This window comes from Myotis lucifugus, unplaced genomic scaffold (assembly GCF_000147115.1).
Source record: "Myotis lucifugus unplaced genomic scaffold, Myoluc2.0 scaffold_17, whole genome shotgun sequence".
Taxonomy (NCBI): Eukaryota; Metazoa; Chordata; class Mammalia; order Chiroptera; family Vespertilionidae; genus Myotis; species Myotis lucifugus.
In genome coordinates, this window is record NW_005871065.1 from 7893301 (window position 1) to 7911547 (window position 18247).

An 18247-nucleotide genomic window follows, 5' to 3' on the forward strand; every position below is an offset into this window, starting at 1 on the left:
CTTGGGTTGCTTCCAAATCTTAGCTATTGTAAATAGTGCTGCAATGAACATAAGGGTGCCTATATTCTTTTGAATCAGTGCTTCAGGTTTCTTTGGATATATTCCCAGAAGTGGAATGGCTAGGTCATAAGGCAGTTCCATTTTTAATTTTTTGCGGTAACTCCATTCTGCTTTCCACAGTGGCTGTACCAGTCTGCTTCCCTGCATAGCCTATCCTCCAAAAAATTTGCTGATTTCTGAGAAGTGAATGCAACAACTAAATGAAATGTCTTGCCATCAGATCACTTCTGCCTTTTTATAGGGCATTTGTTCAGAAACCATTGCCATTTGGTGGTGGTTTCACTGACTCAAACAACTTAAGGTTCCAAAACAGTAGGAGGAAAGTTCCTGTGGTGTTTTAAGCAATGGAAAGTAAAACTAATGGAGTTCATTGGACTGAATGGATTGAAGGACCAAGGGCATTCTGGATGCCTGAATATTTCATAATGAAAGTGATAAAAAAAGACTACTATTTATTACTAGGAAAGCTTGTTTTGAGTTTGAAAGGAAAATATTATGGGGGTTCTCTACTTTCTATTGCAGATAGAACAGGTCCAAATGAGGATATCCATGGCTAAGATCTTTCTAGAACAGGGGCCAACTCATAGGTCTTGTCCAGAGACCTGAAGATATGGCTTGAATCCTGTGCCAACACTTCATGGTTTTATGAGAATTTTTTTTTAGTTTTTGGCCTCTTGGTCCTTCATTCCCTCATGTATGATAATCATGTTCATTTTATAGCAGTTTTGAAGGATTAAATTTATTTGCTACATCTGTCCATAGTGAGTATTTGATCAAAGTAATTTCTTAAGTGTATTCAATACATTCTCATGACAAAGGTGCAAAAAATAGTTCTTCCAATCTTTGGGAATGAGATTCTATCATGGAGCTAATTTCTACTTAGTACTCTCAATATTTGCAATGGATTTAGTAAAACTCATTGAATATTTTCTTTTAGACTTTAACATAACATGTTGCTGTATTTCTACTGTTCTTCCAGTTAAAGATTTGGAAAAAAGAAAGGAACCAAAAACCAGAGTCAAGGTGGACAAAGTAAATGGGAATAAACCATCTGTACCAGAAGGTCAGTTTTTAAAATTTGCTTATATTGGGGGCTGAGTTGTTTTAATTACTCAGGCAGTGCACACACATGTAGCTGTTGGTCCCATCAGAAGATGGGATCTAATGTGAAAATCTTCCTCAGCCCCATTTCACTCCTCCTTCCTTCGTCACACATAATAACTGTCAACACTTCCCTCTCCCTTACTCTCCTGTATTCAATACACCTCCCAAGTTCTAGCGAATTTATTTTCTATTGAAATACTGACAGAATCTGTTCATTTCTTTCCATGTCTATTGCCAACACTCAGCTAAGGTTCCATTTCTTTCTTGGCATGCAGTATTTTTTTTTTTGCAGTATTTATTTTTTAAGCAAAATCTCAATGAGTTCTCTACCCAGAAATTAGAGCAATCTTTTCAAAATAGATCTGACTCTATTTTCTCCCTACACACACCTTAAAACCTCCTCAGTAGCTTCCTATTTCTCTTAGAATAGAGGCCAGAATCCTTAGCAAGACCTCTAAGGCGATATCTCATAACAAACCTACCTTCCTTTCCTTCCTCATCTAACAACTGAATGCTTTCTACCCACTGGCTTTTTTTCAAATTCTTTAAATACCCTGGTCTCTCCCATACAACCATAGCACCTGTGCACTCTCTTCATGGAATACTCCCCACAGCATCACTCTGCTTAAATATATTTTTCCCCTTTCAAAGCTAAGTTCAGTCATTACTTTCCCCTAAATATTTCTTAACCATTCTCCTCTATTACAGGCCCTCATACAACAACTGATTTCCCTTAATAGCATTTGTTGCAGTTGTAATTTCCTATTTACTTGTAATTTGAATGGTTGCCTTCCCAACTAGACTGTGAGATCCAAGAGAGCAAGAATTGTGTCTGTTTTTGCTCCTCATTGGCTCAGTATCCAGCAGTTTCTGATACACAACAAATTTCTGGTTAACATTCAGTGAATAGAAAGACAAATAAATGGTCTACTAAAAATGTTACTTACTAATAGCTAAAAATGTAGTTTTTATAAAATTTGCCCCAGTTTCCTTCAACCTATGGCATGAATTTCCAGTTACATTTCTGTGAATATACAGATGTCCATATGGTCTGCCATATTGCATTTCCTGTTCTGTGCATCGCTTTGTCACTTTGAGAACTTTCCATGTTATTGCCATTTCCTATGCTCCCCCCGTGTGCCTTATTTATTTAGAATTGATCAAGTTTTAAAAAATATATTTTCCTCTCTACTCACCTAGAAGGTTTTCAATCCTTTTGTGTTTCTTTGTATGATTGTAATTAAACTTTTAATATGCATACAAAAATCAAAGTTTATAACTAATCAATACACAATTTGACAATACTTTAATTATCTAGTTTCTATATTTTACACAATTCATGAAATATACATTAATTTTTATTTATTTTTGTCTCACCAAAGTATTATAACTATTATATTAAGTCATTGTCTAAAATTTCTCATGTTTAAACATTTCTTTGCTCATCATTCCATTGGTATCTCTGACCTACTCTATGTGTTCAGTTTCCTTTAGGGAAGATGTGTGGTGGTAAACTCATTTTACTCATACAAAAATATATTCACCCATACTCTGTTGAAGAATTAGCTGGGTACTAGGTTGAGTGCTGTCTCTAATCATTTAGAAGATATTTCACTATGTTCTGCCTTCTATTTTTGACAAGTCTGTTGTCAGTCTAAACGTTACTCCTTTTCAAGTATTGTCTGTGTTCTCTTTGGATGCTTTTCAGGCTTCGTGTCCTTTGTCTTTAGTGTTCTGTTGTTTCACTACAGTGAGTCCAGTTGTAGACATTTTTGTGCTCCCAGAATAAAGATGTATCTTTCACTAATTCTGGAAAATTCTCAACCATTAGCCCTTCAAATATTCTTTTTCTCAATTATCTTTCTCTGCTTCACCCTGAAATTAATCATATCTTCAAGGAGTCCTGTTTCTTTTCATGAAAAATTATACTTAGAAATCAACATGTGGGTTGATTCAACTAGATCTGCTTATTGCTTCTAGATTGTCAATGCTTCTAAACCCACTTAGCTGAAAATACATACACACACACAAACACACACACACACACCATTATTCCTCTACCTACCTATCATTTACCTTATTGGATCTTATGTCTACCTTATACCCATATTACAGGGTTCATTATAGCTTCTTTTTTTCTATATTAAATTTATGTTTTCAAGAATTCAAAAACACATGAGACAGAATCAGTCATTCAGAAAATAATCGTTGGAACACTTGCATTATACCTGTGCATAAAATTATAAGATTTCCCTGAGGGCAAGGGGATGGGGTTCTCTTAGCAATAGACCCCCAGTTTTCTCTTTCCCCATCCCTACCTCTCTTGCTAAGACAGTTTTAAAGGATTTTGACACTTTTTTCTGTTGGCCTCCAGCAAATTTTATTATTCTAAACCAGCCGTGGGCAAACTACAGCCCGCGGGCCGGATCCGGCCCGTTTGAAATGAATAAAACTAAAAGAAAAAAAGACTGTACCCTTTTATGTAATGATGTTTACTTTGAATTTATATTAGTTCACACAAACACTCCATCCATGCTTTTGTTCCGGCCCTCCGGTCCAGTTTAAGAACCCATTGTGGCCCTCGAGTCAAAAAGTTTGCCCACCCCTGTAAACCTATGAATGCTCCAGTGGTAAGATATCATAGCTCTGCCTTAAACAAGTTTTCAAATGTTCTCATTTTTAAGAGAACTTGTAGCATATATATTTTTTCTTTTTAATCAGATACTTTTCAACTATGAGCACTGCTATAGATTTTGGCAGAGTCTGTCCCTCATAGGTATGCTTGGACTTGTCTGATGGATACCGTTTTTTCTTGTCTAAGAATTTTCTGTTAAACATCTTGTTTCTATACCTGCAGGGCTGACTGTTGCTATCAAATTAAACAGGTGTTTCAGCCTTAGAAATTGCAAAATGTCAGGATCTGTTTGTTATTGAGAAATTGGAATAACAGGGATGATTGAGTGGTTGTATATTTCAAAAAATCACCTTGAACAACCAAGGTAAACATACAGCAAAATCATGTTCAAATCATATAGTCAAATCAGAGCTGAAAATAATTGCAAATGTAATACACTAGCTTCTGGAGATGAGGAAGTTTTATTTTTAAATAGTGATGGTTAGGCAAAGCACCCTTTCTTGGGTTAGTATTAATTTATGATAAACAGGAAATAACCAGAGAATTGTACAAATAAACTTTTAGAGCAAACTTTATATAAAAATATTTTAAAAGGAACATATACTTTCAAAGGAAATAAAACCCATTTAGGTATCTTATATTGTGGTAGGTAGAGTTTGGAGAGGGTAGACAGGAAGAGATGCTAAAGGCAATGGGGATAAAAAGAGTCAACAGTCTCAGGGAATGTTGTTTGGGGGAATAAGAGGAATTTCATTATAGGAAAGTGAGAAATAAATACGGATCAAGTGGAGTTGAGTTATGGAGAGCTTTGAAGAGCACAGTGAATAGTTTAGGCTTAACTTGGTAGGTGAAGGAGGGAAGAGATAATCTTAAAATTTAGAGTTGGAAGGTACTTTGAGAGCCATGTAGCTCAAGCAATTGAGAAGATGGTTGAGGCTCTTTATCCATGCCATCAAGGGTTGACCAGCATCTGCTTTTATTGACAAAGATCTCATTGTTTTCCAAGGCAGTGGTCTATGGAAATCTCGACTGTTAGAAAGATATTTCTTGAATTGAGTTGAAATCTGTCTCCTTGTGGGCATACAGAACACTCTTAATCCCCCTTTTGTATGACAGCCCTTTTAATATTTGAAGACAGCTGTCATGTCCTCTCCAAGAACCTTGCAGTTTATGAGCAAAGGAGAAATGTGATGTTTACTGGATTGTCAGTTACTCTTGAGATGCAGGGCTCTGAGTGACAGAAATGTTCTTTTGGCTGAAGTTTAGGTATTTGGCATCTCACATCTGCAAGTTGTCATGGTGTTATTTATCCCAGGTTGGATATAGCACAAGTGGGTATAACTTTGATTTCAGGCTATCTTTAATTGTGAGGCTTGGCAATCTTTCCTCCCTTCCTTTTTTCTCCCTCCTTTTTTTCTTTCTTTCCTCCCTCCCTTTTCCTCTCTTCCTCCCTCCATTTCTCCTTTCTTTCCTTTCAAATATTTTTCTATGATAAGAGTTGAATAGCTCAATAGTTAAGTGGTTCAGGCTATGGAGTCATTTCTGGATTTTAATTCCAACTTTTCTACCTGCCCAGTAGAAAAGTGTGTTTAGTTTGTGATGCAAGTTATTTAACCGTTCAAATTACTTAACCTTTCTTTTTTCAATGGAATGAGGAGAACTTCTATCTTAAAGCATTAATATCTGGCTTAAATGGAAAAGATATATGCAAAGCATCTGATGAAAGCAGTCATGAAGTGGTAGGTCATTCCATTCTTGTAAAAAAAGAAAGCAATGAAAAGTATCTACCATAGTCAGTAAATAAATAACTGTATGTATTCATCAGGATTCTCCATATGGAAATAGAATCCATATACATATGGAAAGAGATTTATTGTAAGAAATTGCCTCATAATTACGGAGGCTAGGAAGCCCCACAATTTGCAGCTGGCAAGCTGGACACCCAGGAGAGCTCATCCTGTAAGTTCCAGCCTGAACACTAGCAGGTTCTATATCTAAGAAGACCAGTGTTGCAGGTCTAGTCCAATGTTACAGCTGAAGGCAGCCAGGCAGGAGCAGTTCCCTTTTACTCAGCCTTTTTGTTCTATTCAGGTCTTCAGTCAGTTGGAAGAGGGCCACCCACATTAGGGAGGGCCATCTGCTTTACTTAATCTACAGATTCAAATGTGAATCTCATCCAAAAACACAGACACACTCAGAATAATGTTTAACCAAATGTCTGGGCACTGCGTGGACTAGTCATGTTGACACACAAAATTAACCATCACTATGTAATAGATTTCTTAGAAGTAAGAAGTTCTGCCAATGCCCAGCTGGTGTGGCTTAGTGGTTGAGCATCGACCTATGAACCAAGAGATGGCTGGTTCCATCCCCAGTCAAGGCATGCCCAGGTTGTGGGCTCAATCCCCAGTAGGGTGTATGCAGGAGGCAGTCGATCAATGATGTTTCTATCTCTCTATCCTTCTCCCTTCCTCTCTCTTTAAAATCAATAAAAACATATTTTTTAAAAAAGAAGTTCTGCAAAGAAAAATAAAACCGAGTAAGAAAAGAGAGTGATGGGAAGTGCTGTTTTAGATTGGTAGTCAGCCGTCAGGGATGCTATGAAAGGTAAGTCTACTCCAAGACTGGACTAATGAGTACTAAGTTCACTCTGATGTGAAATCAGACTCCTGCTCCCCATCTGCTAGATGGACAAATTGTAACATGAATACAACAGGTACTAGTGGCCATCCATTATGTGAGGACATCTTCTATGGTATTGGTAGTGTGGTGTGATGGAAAAGGCATATTGGACCAAACATTTAGAAGTCCTGATATCCAGTTCAGGCTCTGCCAGTAACCACTAAGCCATTCACTTGTCTGCCTGAACCTCAATTTCATTTTCTGAAAAATGAGAACAATTAATGGCTCTCCACAAAAATGTTGTATTCGATGTGCCAATGTATTTTAAAAAACCCTTTTAGAACCATTAGCTTAAAGAAAAATCCAGTGATGCAGCTCAAGTCAATCTTGAGAGCGAGCTCTTGGTTTGAAAACTTGGAACTTAAGTGCAAGAGGGATAGAGAGTTAGAAACATCGATGAGAGAGATCGATCAGCTGCCTCCTGCACACTCCCCACTGGGGATGTGCCCGCAACCAAGGTACATGCCCTTGACCGGAATCGAGCCTGGGACTCCTCAGTCCGCAGGCCGACGCTCTAAGAAAAATCCAGTGATGCAGCTCAAGTCAATCTTGAGAGCGAGCTCTTGGTTTGAAAACTTGGAACTTAAGTGCAAAATTGTTCTGTGACACAGTTTTCCTTCAGATGTCTTGGTTTATGAATGGTATACCTAGATATTTTGCTAGTGGCATAGAAAAAATAACCCAGAGCCACTAAAAGAATCAGACTAATGCTGGGGAAAATTATTGTGAGGTTGTTCTGATTGTATATTAAAATAACGTGAGTAAAAATAGTAAATGCTCGCCTTTCATTCAGCTTTGCCTCCAGCATTGGAAAAGTATCAAGGAAGATAGGCAAAGCCGATACCAACTCCCTGATCCCTAAATAACTGTAACCCACTTTCCCAGTGGAGTCCTGGAGCTGGAGAGACCACATTTAATTCAGCCATCATGGTCCATTTTTCTAGGGCCCAGCCAGGCAGATGAATTACTATGTAAGAAGAGGAATTCTTTTTCAACAGCACAGTTCAATGTAGTTCACATTCATTGATGAGCTACATGCCAAGAGCTGAGCCAGACAAAAGGGATCAGAAGAGAAAACACAAATTTCTTACCTCTCAAGCTTACCTCTTACCTTTCATAGTCCGGGAGATAGGAATGGAAACAAATCGTAATAGTCCAGTGCTGGTACAACAAAACAGGTACAAATGCAGAAGCAGTTAAAGAGAGGCAGGTGAGCTTGAATATAATGATGCACATAACTTTCAGAAATAGAATGTTGGCACATGGTTAGCTTTCCAAAGCCGCCTCTTCATGCACCTCCAGAAGGTATAGAATATAATGGGGATAATTCCTTCCAAATGTTATGATGTTTGTGTTGTAGCCTGTATATTGGATGCTCTCCTTTGACTGCATTCAGCGGCTTAGCTTTTTATTTATTTTTTAACACTACCTGTATTTTCAGAATTGTCTTTTGCTAAAGACCACATACAGCCCTAACCGGTTTAGCTCAGTGGATAGAGTGTCGGCCTGCAGACTAAAGGGTCCCAGGTTCGATTCCGGTCAAGGGCATATACCTTGGTTGTGGGCACATCCCCAGTAGGGGGTGTGCAGAAGGCAGCTGATCGATGTTTCTCTCTCATTGATGTTTCTAACTCTCTATCCTCCTCCCTTCCTCTCTGTAAAAAATCAATAAAAATATTTTTTAAAAACCACGTACAGTCACTTTTTCAGATCTCTTCCATTTTACTTGTATCCATTTGAGTGTGTTTATTTAGTTCATATATTTTTTCACATGTGTATGTTTGTGTATCCACAAACACAGTCAAAATGCTGAACAATTCTATCACAATAAATATCTGTATGTTGCCTCTTTATAACCACATCTATCTCCTTCCCACCTTCCATCCTTAATCCCTGACAACCATGAATCGGTCCTCATTTCTAAATTTTTTTTTTTTACTTAAAAAATAATATAAATGGAATCATGAAGTAGGTAATCTTTTGGGATTAGCTCTTTTCTCTCAGGTGTGTGTATTGGTAGTTCCTTTGTTTTTATTACTGGGTAGTAAGTAGTACATGGTATGGATGTTTAACCATTGACTTTGAAGGACATCTAGACTTAGTTTTTGGCTCTTATGAATAAAACTGCTATGAACATCTGTGTACAGTGTGTGTGCATGTGTGTGTGCGCGTGCGTGCGTGTGTGTGTGTGTGTGTGTGTGTGAATGTAAGTTTTTATTTCTCTGGAGTCAATACCCAAGAGTGCAATGTTTGTTTAGATGGTAATTTTATCGTGTACTTTTTAAAAGAAACTGCCCAACTGTTTTCAGAGCAGTTATACCGTTCTATAGCCCCATGAGCAATGTCTGAGTGATCCAGTTTCTATGCATACTTTCCAGCACTTGTTATTACTGTTTTATTTTTAGCTATTTTGATAGGTGTGTACAGTGAAAACTTATGGTGGTTTTAATTTGTACTTTCCTGATAGTTATCAGTTTGAACATCTTTTCATGTGCATACTTGCCATCTGTATATCCTTTTTTCTTCCATTTTTTTCTTAAAAGTTTCTTAGTTTTTCTTACTACATTTAAGTTGATTATCCACTTTGAATTAATTTGGGTATAAAGTATGAGGTTTTGATCAAATTTGTTTGTTTTCATGGATATACAGTTGCTCCAGCACTGTCTGTTGAAGTATTTTTGCACATTTGACTAAAGCAGGGGTTCTCAAACTACGGCCCGCGGGCCACAAGCAAATACAAATATTGTATTTGTTCCCGTTTTGTTTTTTTACTTCAAAATAAGATATGTGCAGTGTGCATAGGAATTTTTTCATAGTTTTTTTTTTAAACTATAGTCCGGCCCTCCAACAGTCTGAGGGACAGTGAACTGGCCCCCTGTTTAAAAAGTTTGAAGACCCCTGGTCTAAAGCTATATTTAGATTTAAAATCAGATAGTTGTGCATATTTGTATAGGTCTGTTTTTGGCTTTTCTATTTTCTATTGCTGTATGTGCTTATCCCTCTGAAAAACTAGACTATACTGAGTACTATATCTGTATAATTAATAGGCAAAATACCTGGTAAAATAATTCTTTCCACTTTATTCTTCTTTTTCATGATTGTTTTAGCTATTCCAGGGTCTGTGCCTTCCCATATAAATTTTAGAAAAAGCTTGACTATATCTAAAAAAAAGTCTTTCTGAGGTTTGGTAGGAATCATATTAAATCTATAGATAAATTTGGAGATAATTGCATCTTAACTATGTTCAGTCTTCCAATCCATGAACATGGTAATCCTATTTATTTATTTATTTATTTATGTCTTCTTTAATTTCTTCTATCAATAGTGTAATTTTCAGCATACAGATCCTGCAGATGTTTTAAGTACATACCTAAATATCTCATTATCTTCGGAGCACTTATAAATGGTATTAAAGTTATCTTTTTTCAGTAGAAAGAGCACAAATTGTATATTATTGTGACCTTGATTTTTCTTATTACTGTGATACCAATGTAGTTTAAATTCTCTTCATTCACTTATTGGCTATATATCTTTCTTATTCTCTAAATTTTTATTTCTGTTTTTTTAATATATTCTTGATACTGTTCTTTTTAGTTTTTTTATATTGTACATGTCTTCTGCAGTTGGAACTTGTCTTTATATATTTCTTAAGGTTTTTTTATGAGCAACTTTCAAAATTTTAATATTAAATTTGACAGTCTTCTAATTTATAGTCAATTAATTTTATCTTACTTTGGAACTATATAGAATTTATATCTCTAAGTCAAAATGACTTGAGTGAGCTGAATAGACAGAATATTTTTATTGGAAAAATTTTGAAATAATACCTGTTTTCACAGTCCTCTTCTACATAAAGAAAGATTTCTAAGACCTTATCTTCAGTGTACCCAAATGAAAAAGTGAAATAATATTCCCAATAGTTTTGGAAGAGAAAGAAAGCTACTCTCATTTTGAGGCAAGTTTCCCTATTAAAAATGAGAGAAACAGATTCTTAATGCTTCATCAAACTTCAATTTTCCTGATTATTTTTAAAAAAATAAATTTTTTATCCCATGATTTCTTGCAGTATTCTGTTTTAGAATATTTTGGTCTGATACAGTAGGATTGTATCCCAAATTGGTGGTGGCTTTGTATTTGGTTATTAAAGAAGAGAAATATGTTGCCTTAAAATGTAATATGTCAACTTTGGATTGAGCTATACTATATAGCTTCCATATGAGTATCTGAGTATTTCATTGGCAAATATATTTTCCCCCATCTGGTAAAAGGATCCTGATATTCCATGTATATTTATGTCTGGGGGAAAAATCCAAGATCTTTTTAGCAAAAATATGGCCTGCTAGGTGCAGAGATATAGATTAAATTGCCTACCTGCGGTCGGCAAACTGCAGCTCGCGAGCCACATGCTGCTTTTTGGCCCCTTGAGTGTGGCTCTTCCTAAGCCTTAGGAGTACCCTAATTAAGTTAATAACAATGTACCTACCTATATAGTTTAAGTTTAAAAAATTTGGCTCTCAAAGGAAATTTTAATCGTTGTACTGTTGATATTTGGCTCTGTTGACTAATGAGTTTGCCGACCACTGGAGCCCAACCATAGCAATTCAACTGTTTTTCTCTCCAGGAAAAAATAATCCATTTATTTATGAACACTTATACATTTTGGGTTTTATTACATAAATTATATTTCAAATATTGTTTTATAATCATTTAATGTTAGAAAACAAACTGGGGATTTGTTGGGCAATTTCAAGAAGTTGGCAAGACATAAAGAAACACACACACACACACATACACACACACACACAATTCATGATCTCCAATCCTAATATGAAAATTCAGCGAAGTTAGTTTTTTTTTGGAAACACAACCTACAGTATGAAGGAATGCTACTAAAGATACTAACAATACCCTGTAATTTTGAAGGGTTTTTAAACACAGTAAGAGTATTTTAGCATCTTGGTTCTGTGTGCACGACAGTGGTGGTTTTCACCTAGTCAAGCATAGACCTACCCTGTATATTAGACAGTCTCTTCCTTTGTTGCAAAGACAGCTGTTTGCCCTTGGCACCTTGCCCATAATCACTGCAGGCTGGGACTTTCCAGTGCCCAGGCATCCTGTTCTAAATCCCTGTTCTGAGACCTACTTGAGCCATTTAAAAATTAATTATTGAAATGGTTTTAAGGGACAAAATCTTATTGCCATAGAGACACAATACAGTAGTCCCCCTCATAGGCTATTTCACCTTCTGTGGTTTAAGTTACCTATGATCAACTGTGGTCCAAAAATATTAAGTGGAAAATTCCAGAAATAAGCAATTTATAAGTGTTAAATTGTACACCATTCTGAGTAAGTGAAGAAATCCCCCACCTTTCTGTGACATCTTGATCCTCCCTACTCCTGTCTTGAATCATCACTTTGTCCAGCGGTTTTACACTGTACATGCTTCCCACCTGTTAGTCACTTAGTAATCAATTAGGTTATTAGATTGACTTTCATGGTATCAGCATTGCAGTGCTTGTGTTCAAGTCACCTTTATTTGATTTAATAATGGCCCCAAAGTGCAAGAATAGTGATGCCAACAATTAGGATATGCCAAAGAGAAGTCATAAACTTTATCATAGGTATGTATGTAAAGGAAGAAATATATATATATAATACACACATATTACACACATATAACATATATATATATAAAATATATATATATATATTAGAGGCCCAGTGCACAAAATTCATGCACAGGTAAGGTCCCTAGGCCTGGTCAGCGATCAGGGCCAATCTGTGGGGTGACTGGCAGGGCGATCGGGGGACCCCTGCTGGCACCCGCCTTGGCTGGCCTGGGGCCTGCAGGCTGGGGGCAGCTCCTGTGTTGAGCGTCTGCCCCCTCGTGGTCAGTGCACGTCATAGAGACCGGTCGTTCCACCGGTCATTCTGCAGTTCAGTCGATTTGCATATTAGGCTTTTATTATCTAGGATATATATTATTCGTGGTTTCAGGAATCCACTGGGGGTCTTGGAATGTATCCCCCATGGATAAGGGGGCACTGCTTTGAGCACAAGAATTTGAATCTGAAGAAACTCTTGGACCCTTTCTACTTTTCTTCTTCCCCAAACCATTCCTACGTTAGCACAGGTCTGTGTGTCTTTCTTAGGCTAAATGTATGGCCCTGACTTTTCCTTGAGTCCAGGAACCCCTCATTTCTCTTCTCCTGTCACTTCCTCCAGCTTACTTATCAGAACAGGAGAGCTGCCTCTGCTTCCCGGCCGTCTTCCTCATCTCTGCTTACTCTCTCACACTGGTGTTGCTAAGACCTTTCCTGGAAAGAATCTGCAGGCTGAAACCAAAGCTGGATGATTTTGCACAGACATTGCTTTCTCAAATATGCAGAAGGCTCGTGTTGCCAGGATGGTGTGAACCTGCCAGTGCTTTGCTATTTCCAGAACACTGGCTCTGCAGCCAGCCAGCTATTACCACTATTTTTGCCCAGTGAAAATGCATTTAAGGGAAGGGTTGTAAAAATATGGTTGCCTTAATGGGAACTTTATTATATTCTTAGCACTAAGTTATTTGAAGGACATGAAAATAGATTAACTCTTTTTAAAAGTTCCAACAGTAACACGGGTGCTTTTCTGGTTTGTACTTTGCAGAAGTGAAATTTTTCTGTCAAACTCCAGCAATTGCTGATATTGTAATCCTGGTTGATGGTTCATGGAGCATTGGAAGATTCAACTTCAGACTGGTTCGGCTTTTCTTAGAAAACCTAGTTACAGCGTTCGATGTGGGCTCAGAGAAGACACGGATTGGTACACCTTCTATTCATAGCAGTCAACTGTCAATGTAAAACTTTGGGGAAGTCTCTTAAGAAATTTCAAAAACTCTTTACAGAGTGACTTTCAGAATTATAGGATCTACTATAGTGGTGTTCCCCAAAATGCAAATTTGGATCAATAGGATATGCCAATTATTTATTCCTACTAATTTTGCTATGACACTGTCATTCAATTAATTATTGAACCCATTTTAATTTTCTGAACGTCAAAGTCTTCTCTAATTATTTTTATTATTTTTTTTAAGTTAGAGCTGGCTTAAAAATTTATTAGGTAGAAGTTTTCTTTTTAAAGGAAACAGTCAATCTAGTGAAACATTATACTAAAACAACTGGAAATTGGAAATAATTTTATAGTACAAGATAATCTTTGTCACATTAAATCTAGCTGAGATAAAAAGCAAATAAAAAAGTTTAAAATCTTTAAGCAACATGTTCACTTTATTACAAAAGTCTCCTAGTTTTGCTTTTAAATAGCCATTAAGGAAACTCCTTCCTTTGAGAATAAAAACCAACATATAAATCCAGACCTTTTATCTAAAACATAATCCAGACTTTAAAAAACCACACGCTAAGTACCTAATACTTTAAAAGTGGTCACTTCCAGATGGCTATAAAATAGATACATTTCCTCAGCCCCCAGATAATTAATTCTCTCAATTAATTCCTTAAATTAATGCCAGGAATCCTCTTCCTCTCCCTCCCCTGCCCCTGCAGGAATCCTTCTTGAAAGTACATAGTGAGGTGGAGAAAAAAATGTTGCAAGGATTAGGCCGTTCATCATTCTAGTTTCTGGAATAGTCCACTAGACCTTTTAGTAACCCATCATTTCTGGGTGGGCTTTCTTATCTTTCTTTTCCAGGTCTTGCACAGTATAGCGGTGATCCCAGAATAGAATGGCACTTGAATGCCTTCAGTACAAAAGATGAGGTGATCGAAGCTGTCCGAAATCTGCCATACAAAGGAGGAAATACGCTAACAGGTATGTTTTGTTCAGTCCACATTTTTAGCAACATATTTTGCTGAAGAATAGTTTTATTTCTTTAGTCGGCCTCTTTGTAAGACTTAGCATAGTACTTTTTTAAAACCAAAGGAAATCTTCATTTCTCCTCTCTTGTCACTCACTTCCTCGAGCTTCTAAAGTTCTCAGATGGTTCTTTTCTCAAACTCAGCTTCATAAGTTAAAACCCAGACATCCCATTGCATATGAATAGAGTGTCCCAGGTGGGGCTTGGTTGACCTAGAAGGAAATGCAGTAGTCTCTGCAGTGCTCATAGCTGTTTTAACGTTTGTGAGTCCCCCTCTTTTTTTCACCTGTTTTCTCCTCCAGCCACCCTGTCAATGAAATAAACACAAATTCCTACCTTTATTTAAGGAAGGTATTTTCTTGGCCCTTATTCTGCAATCAGTAGCTATCATGAAAATATTTGCGGATCTTTGGCTCACTGATATTTTTAATAAATGAAGAATGTGAGACTATTTAGATGATAATTATCCTAGCCACAAGGGGTTATCACAGGTTTTACCCTTACTGCACACACAATATAGATGCTCAATTAAAATATATAGATGTTGTCATTGACTTTTAAGGAAACCACTGAAATCCTGACAATTGCTTTGCCAATCTGAGGCATAATCTAATGGGTATTTTGTTCATACGACAAAAAAATATTTAACACGCCCTAACCGGTTTGGCTCAGTGGATAGAGCGTTGGCCTGCGGACTGAAGGGTCCCAGGTTCGATTCCGGTCAAGGGCATGTACCTTGGTTGCAGGCACATCCCCAGTGGGAGGTGTGCAGGAGGCAGCTGATCGATGTTTCTCTCTCATCGATGTTTCTAACTCTCTATCCTTCTCCCTTCTTTGTAAAAAATCGATAAAATATATATTTTAAAAAATATTTAACACAAATCCTATAAAAATATTGCAGCAATTCTTATTTTTTCTTGGTGAAAAGGGTCACATTCAAAAGGCAGGGGTTCAGTTTTCTTTGAGATCTTCCCCCACTACCTCTACGAAAGAGAGGTAGGAAAGAATTTTTGGTTCTATAGGCCATCATTAGCAAAACTGAAAGTGTAGAGATAATATTTGGAACAGACACGATTGTGTGGGGATTCTTGCTTTATTCTAACTTATAAAGCTTTACATTTTCATGTACACAGATCTGTCATGTCCAAGGGCCACGAATTCAATGTTCGTTGTAAATGCGAATTTCTGAAATGATGCAGTTGTCAGTTATTTGTATTGCCACTCTTCTGGTGGAGTTGAGTTTTTCATCCGATCTGTCAAGGAAGAGGTTGTTGTAAAAATGAAGGTGAAATTTTGCATCTAATAAACATCCCTTTAGTTCAATAAGTTACTCATCTTGTCGTTAAACTTTGCAGGACTGGAAGGGTTTTTATTAGAGGTGGTTGGTTTGTGTTTATTTTTCCTTGTTTTCTGCCAGGTCTTGCTTTGAACTACATTTTTGAAAACAGCTTTAAGCCAGAAGCAGGAGCAAGGACTGGAGTATCCAAAATTGGCATCTTAATCACAGACGGGAAATCCCAAGATGATATTATTCCACCATCCAGGAACCTTCGTGAATCTGGTGTGGAGCTGTTTGCCATAGGTATGTGTTTCTGTTTCAACAATGGGGACAGACACACAGCCACTTAAAAATAATATGCAATATGTAATGCAAAGTGCACTTCATGGAAAGCCAGGAGACCTATACATTTTCTAGTCCTGACTCTCATCACAACAAGTCTTATGATCTGAGCCCTATAACCTACCTTTAAAATGGGAGTGATGGTAACTGTTTTGTGCCCTCTAAGGCGAGATACCATATGTAAAGTGTTGTGAAAAGTATAAAGGACAATGGTTAGGTTCCTACTTATTACTTTTTACCAGTCAGGACTTTTCTCTTTAGTATCTCGTTATAGGCTCTCTCTTTTCTGGTGGTATATGGAGAAACCAGTTTATCATTTTCAAGTAATTAAGGTCCTGCAGTTAATTAAAGAAAGCACAAAATTCCAGATATGCAGTATTATTTCTCTGAAGCTCTTTTTAAGGTATCATTCTTGTGGAAAAGAATATATACTAGTATATATCTATATATTCACACGTGCAGAATAACTGCAAAATACTTAGATGATGCAACTTTGCTCTTGAGGAAAATGCTTACATTTTCTTTGGCAGTAGGTGGGTCTTCTATTTCATACAGACTGACAAAACAAAAACAAACCTAAATCTAGACACAATTCTTCTGGCTCATTCCTAGATGCTGTGTGCCAGGCATTGTGGGTGGGTGCTGGGGCACAGAGATGAGGAAGGCCCTGTCCTTACAAAATGAGCCCTTCCAAGTCATGGTGACATCTCCTCTCTTTCTATGCTATTTGCAACAAACTACTTTGCTATTTGGTGTGTGTGTGTGTGTGTGTGCTATTTGCACCAAACTACTTTGCTATTTGGTGAGAGAGAGAGAGAGAGAGAGAGGGAATTGGGACTATCTTCCCTAGAATAGTTTTATATCTATAAATTCAAATTTGTTGGTTTTAACCAGCATGAAAAGCATGGCTGATATTAAGCTCATTGCTTCAGTATGCACTAATGTGATTTTGTTATTGTGGATCCAGATCCAACTGCACATTTTAGAAGCTATTGTAGAAGTCCTTCAGGCAAGAAACATCAGACAGATTGATTTAATTTTCATTTTTTATTTTGCAATCATTTTCCCCAACAAAGGAAATCCCTTCAGAAGATGTAAACTGAAGGGGGAATTCATTCATGTGTTTATTCTCCATTTTGTGGTCTTGTTCATAATGAATGGATGAGTTTTTAAACAAAACTTTAAGTGAATTCAGATGTGATTTGAACTTTTTTTTTGGAAACTACCTGAAAACCAGTAGTATTTATTATCCTATGACCCCCCTACAGCAAATAGGTGAGAAACAACCAGTGCTTTGTTACTCAGTGTGTTGAGGTTGGAAGATGAATTCAATGGCACAGCCAGGCCTCTAAGAAGTAATTCATGTTGCCCCAAGTAATTGCTCTTCCTTTCTTCCATAGTACCTCTTTTAACACCCTTAGATGATTGCAATGTCAGAGGTTTATACAGAAACTAGAGGCCTGGTGCATGAAATTCATGCACGGGAGGGGGGTGTACCTCAGCCTGGCCTGCACCCTCTCCAATCCAGAACCCCTGGCTCCTAACCGCTTACCTGCCTGCCTGCCTGATAACCCCTAACCACTCTGCCTGCCTGCTTGATGCCCCTAACCACTCTGCCTGCCTGTCTGATGGCTCCTAACTGCTCCCCTGCCGGCCCGATCGCCCCATCCGCCTCTGCCTGCCTGCCTGATCACCCCTAACTGACCTCCCCTGCCGGCCTGATCGCCTCTAACTGCCTCTGCCTCGGCCCCCGCGACTGTGGCTTTGTCTGGAAGATGTCTGGAAGATGTCCGGTCTAATTAGCATATTACTCTTTTATTAGTATAGATGCTCCTTGTTTGTTGAAGCCTGGGGAAGAGAAATCTACCTTGACACCCATAAGAACCAATCCTGTGCCTTCCTTTTTTTGTTTCTAATTTCATTGGTAAATATTTACTCATTTTAATGTGAGTCTTCTGAGAGGCAGCACGATATAGTGGTTCAGAGCATATGACTTTGGATCTAGACTGCCTGGCTGAATCCAAGGTGTACACCTCCTGGTTATGTTTCCTTGAGCAAGTTAATTAACCTCTCTCTGCATCAGCTTACACATCTGTATAATGGGAGAAACAATTGTGCCAAACTCATAGGGTTGGTTGTGAGGATTAAATATGTTAATATTCATAAAACACTGAAGCATTTGGGGCAAAGTAAGCACACTGTAAGTATTAGCATCCACTGCTAAAATAGAGACTGGAGAAGTTGCATGAGGGTGGAGGGTTTTCTGTATCACTGTACTTCCTGCTGTATT

At 37.5% G+C, this 18247-nt stretch overlaps 1 protein-coding gene across 3 annotated transcripts in view; it reads left to right on the forward strand.

Annotated features, from left to right (window-relative positions):
* Nucleotides 1–18247, forward strand: part of COL14A1 (collagen type XIV alpha 1 chain) — a 173165-nt gene that overhangs the window by 25432 nt on the left and 129486 nt on the right. For all 3 annotated transcript variants that reach the window (XM_006085247.3, XM_014452679.2, XM_014452680.2), the window contains exons 5-8: nucleotides 1040–1123; nucleotides 13130–13285; nucleotides 14171–14290; nucleotides 15754–15918. In XM_006085247.3, coding sequence (XP_006085309.1) covers nucleotides 1040–1123; nucleotides 13130–13285; nucleotides 14171–14290; nucleotides 15754–15918 — 525 coding nt within the window. The remainder of the gene's footprint in view (nucleotides 1–1039; nucleotides 1124–13129; nucleotides 13286–14170; nucleotides 14291–15753; nucleotides 15919–18247) is intronic.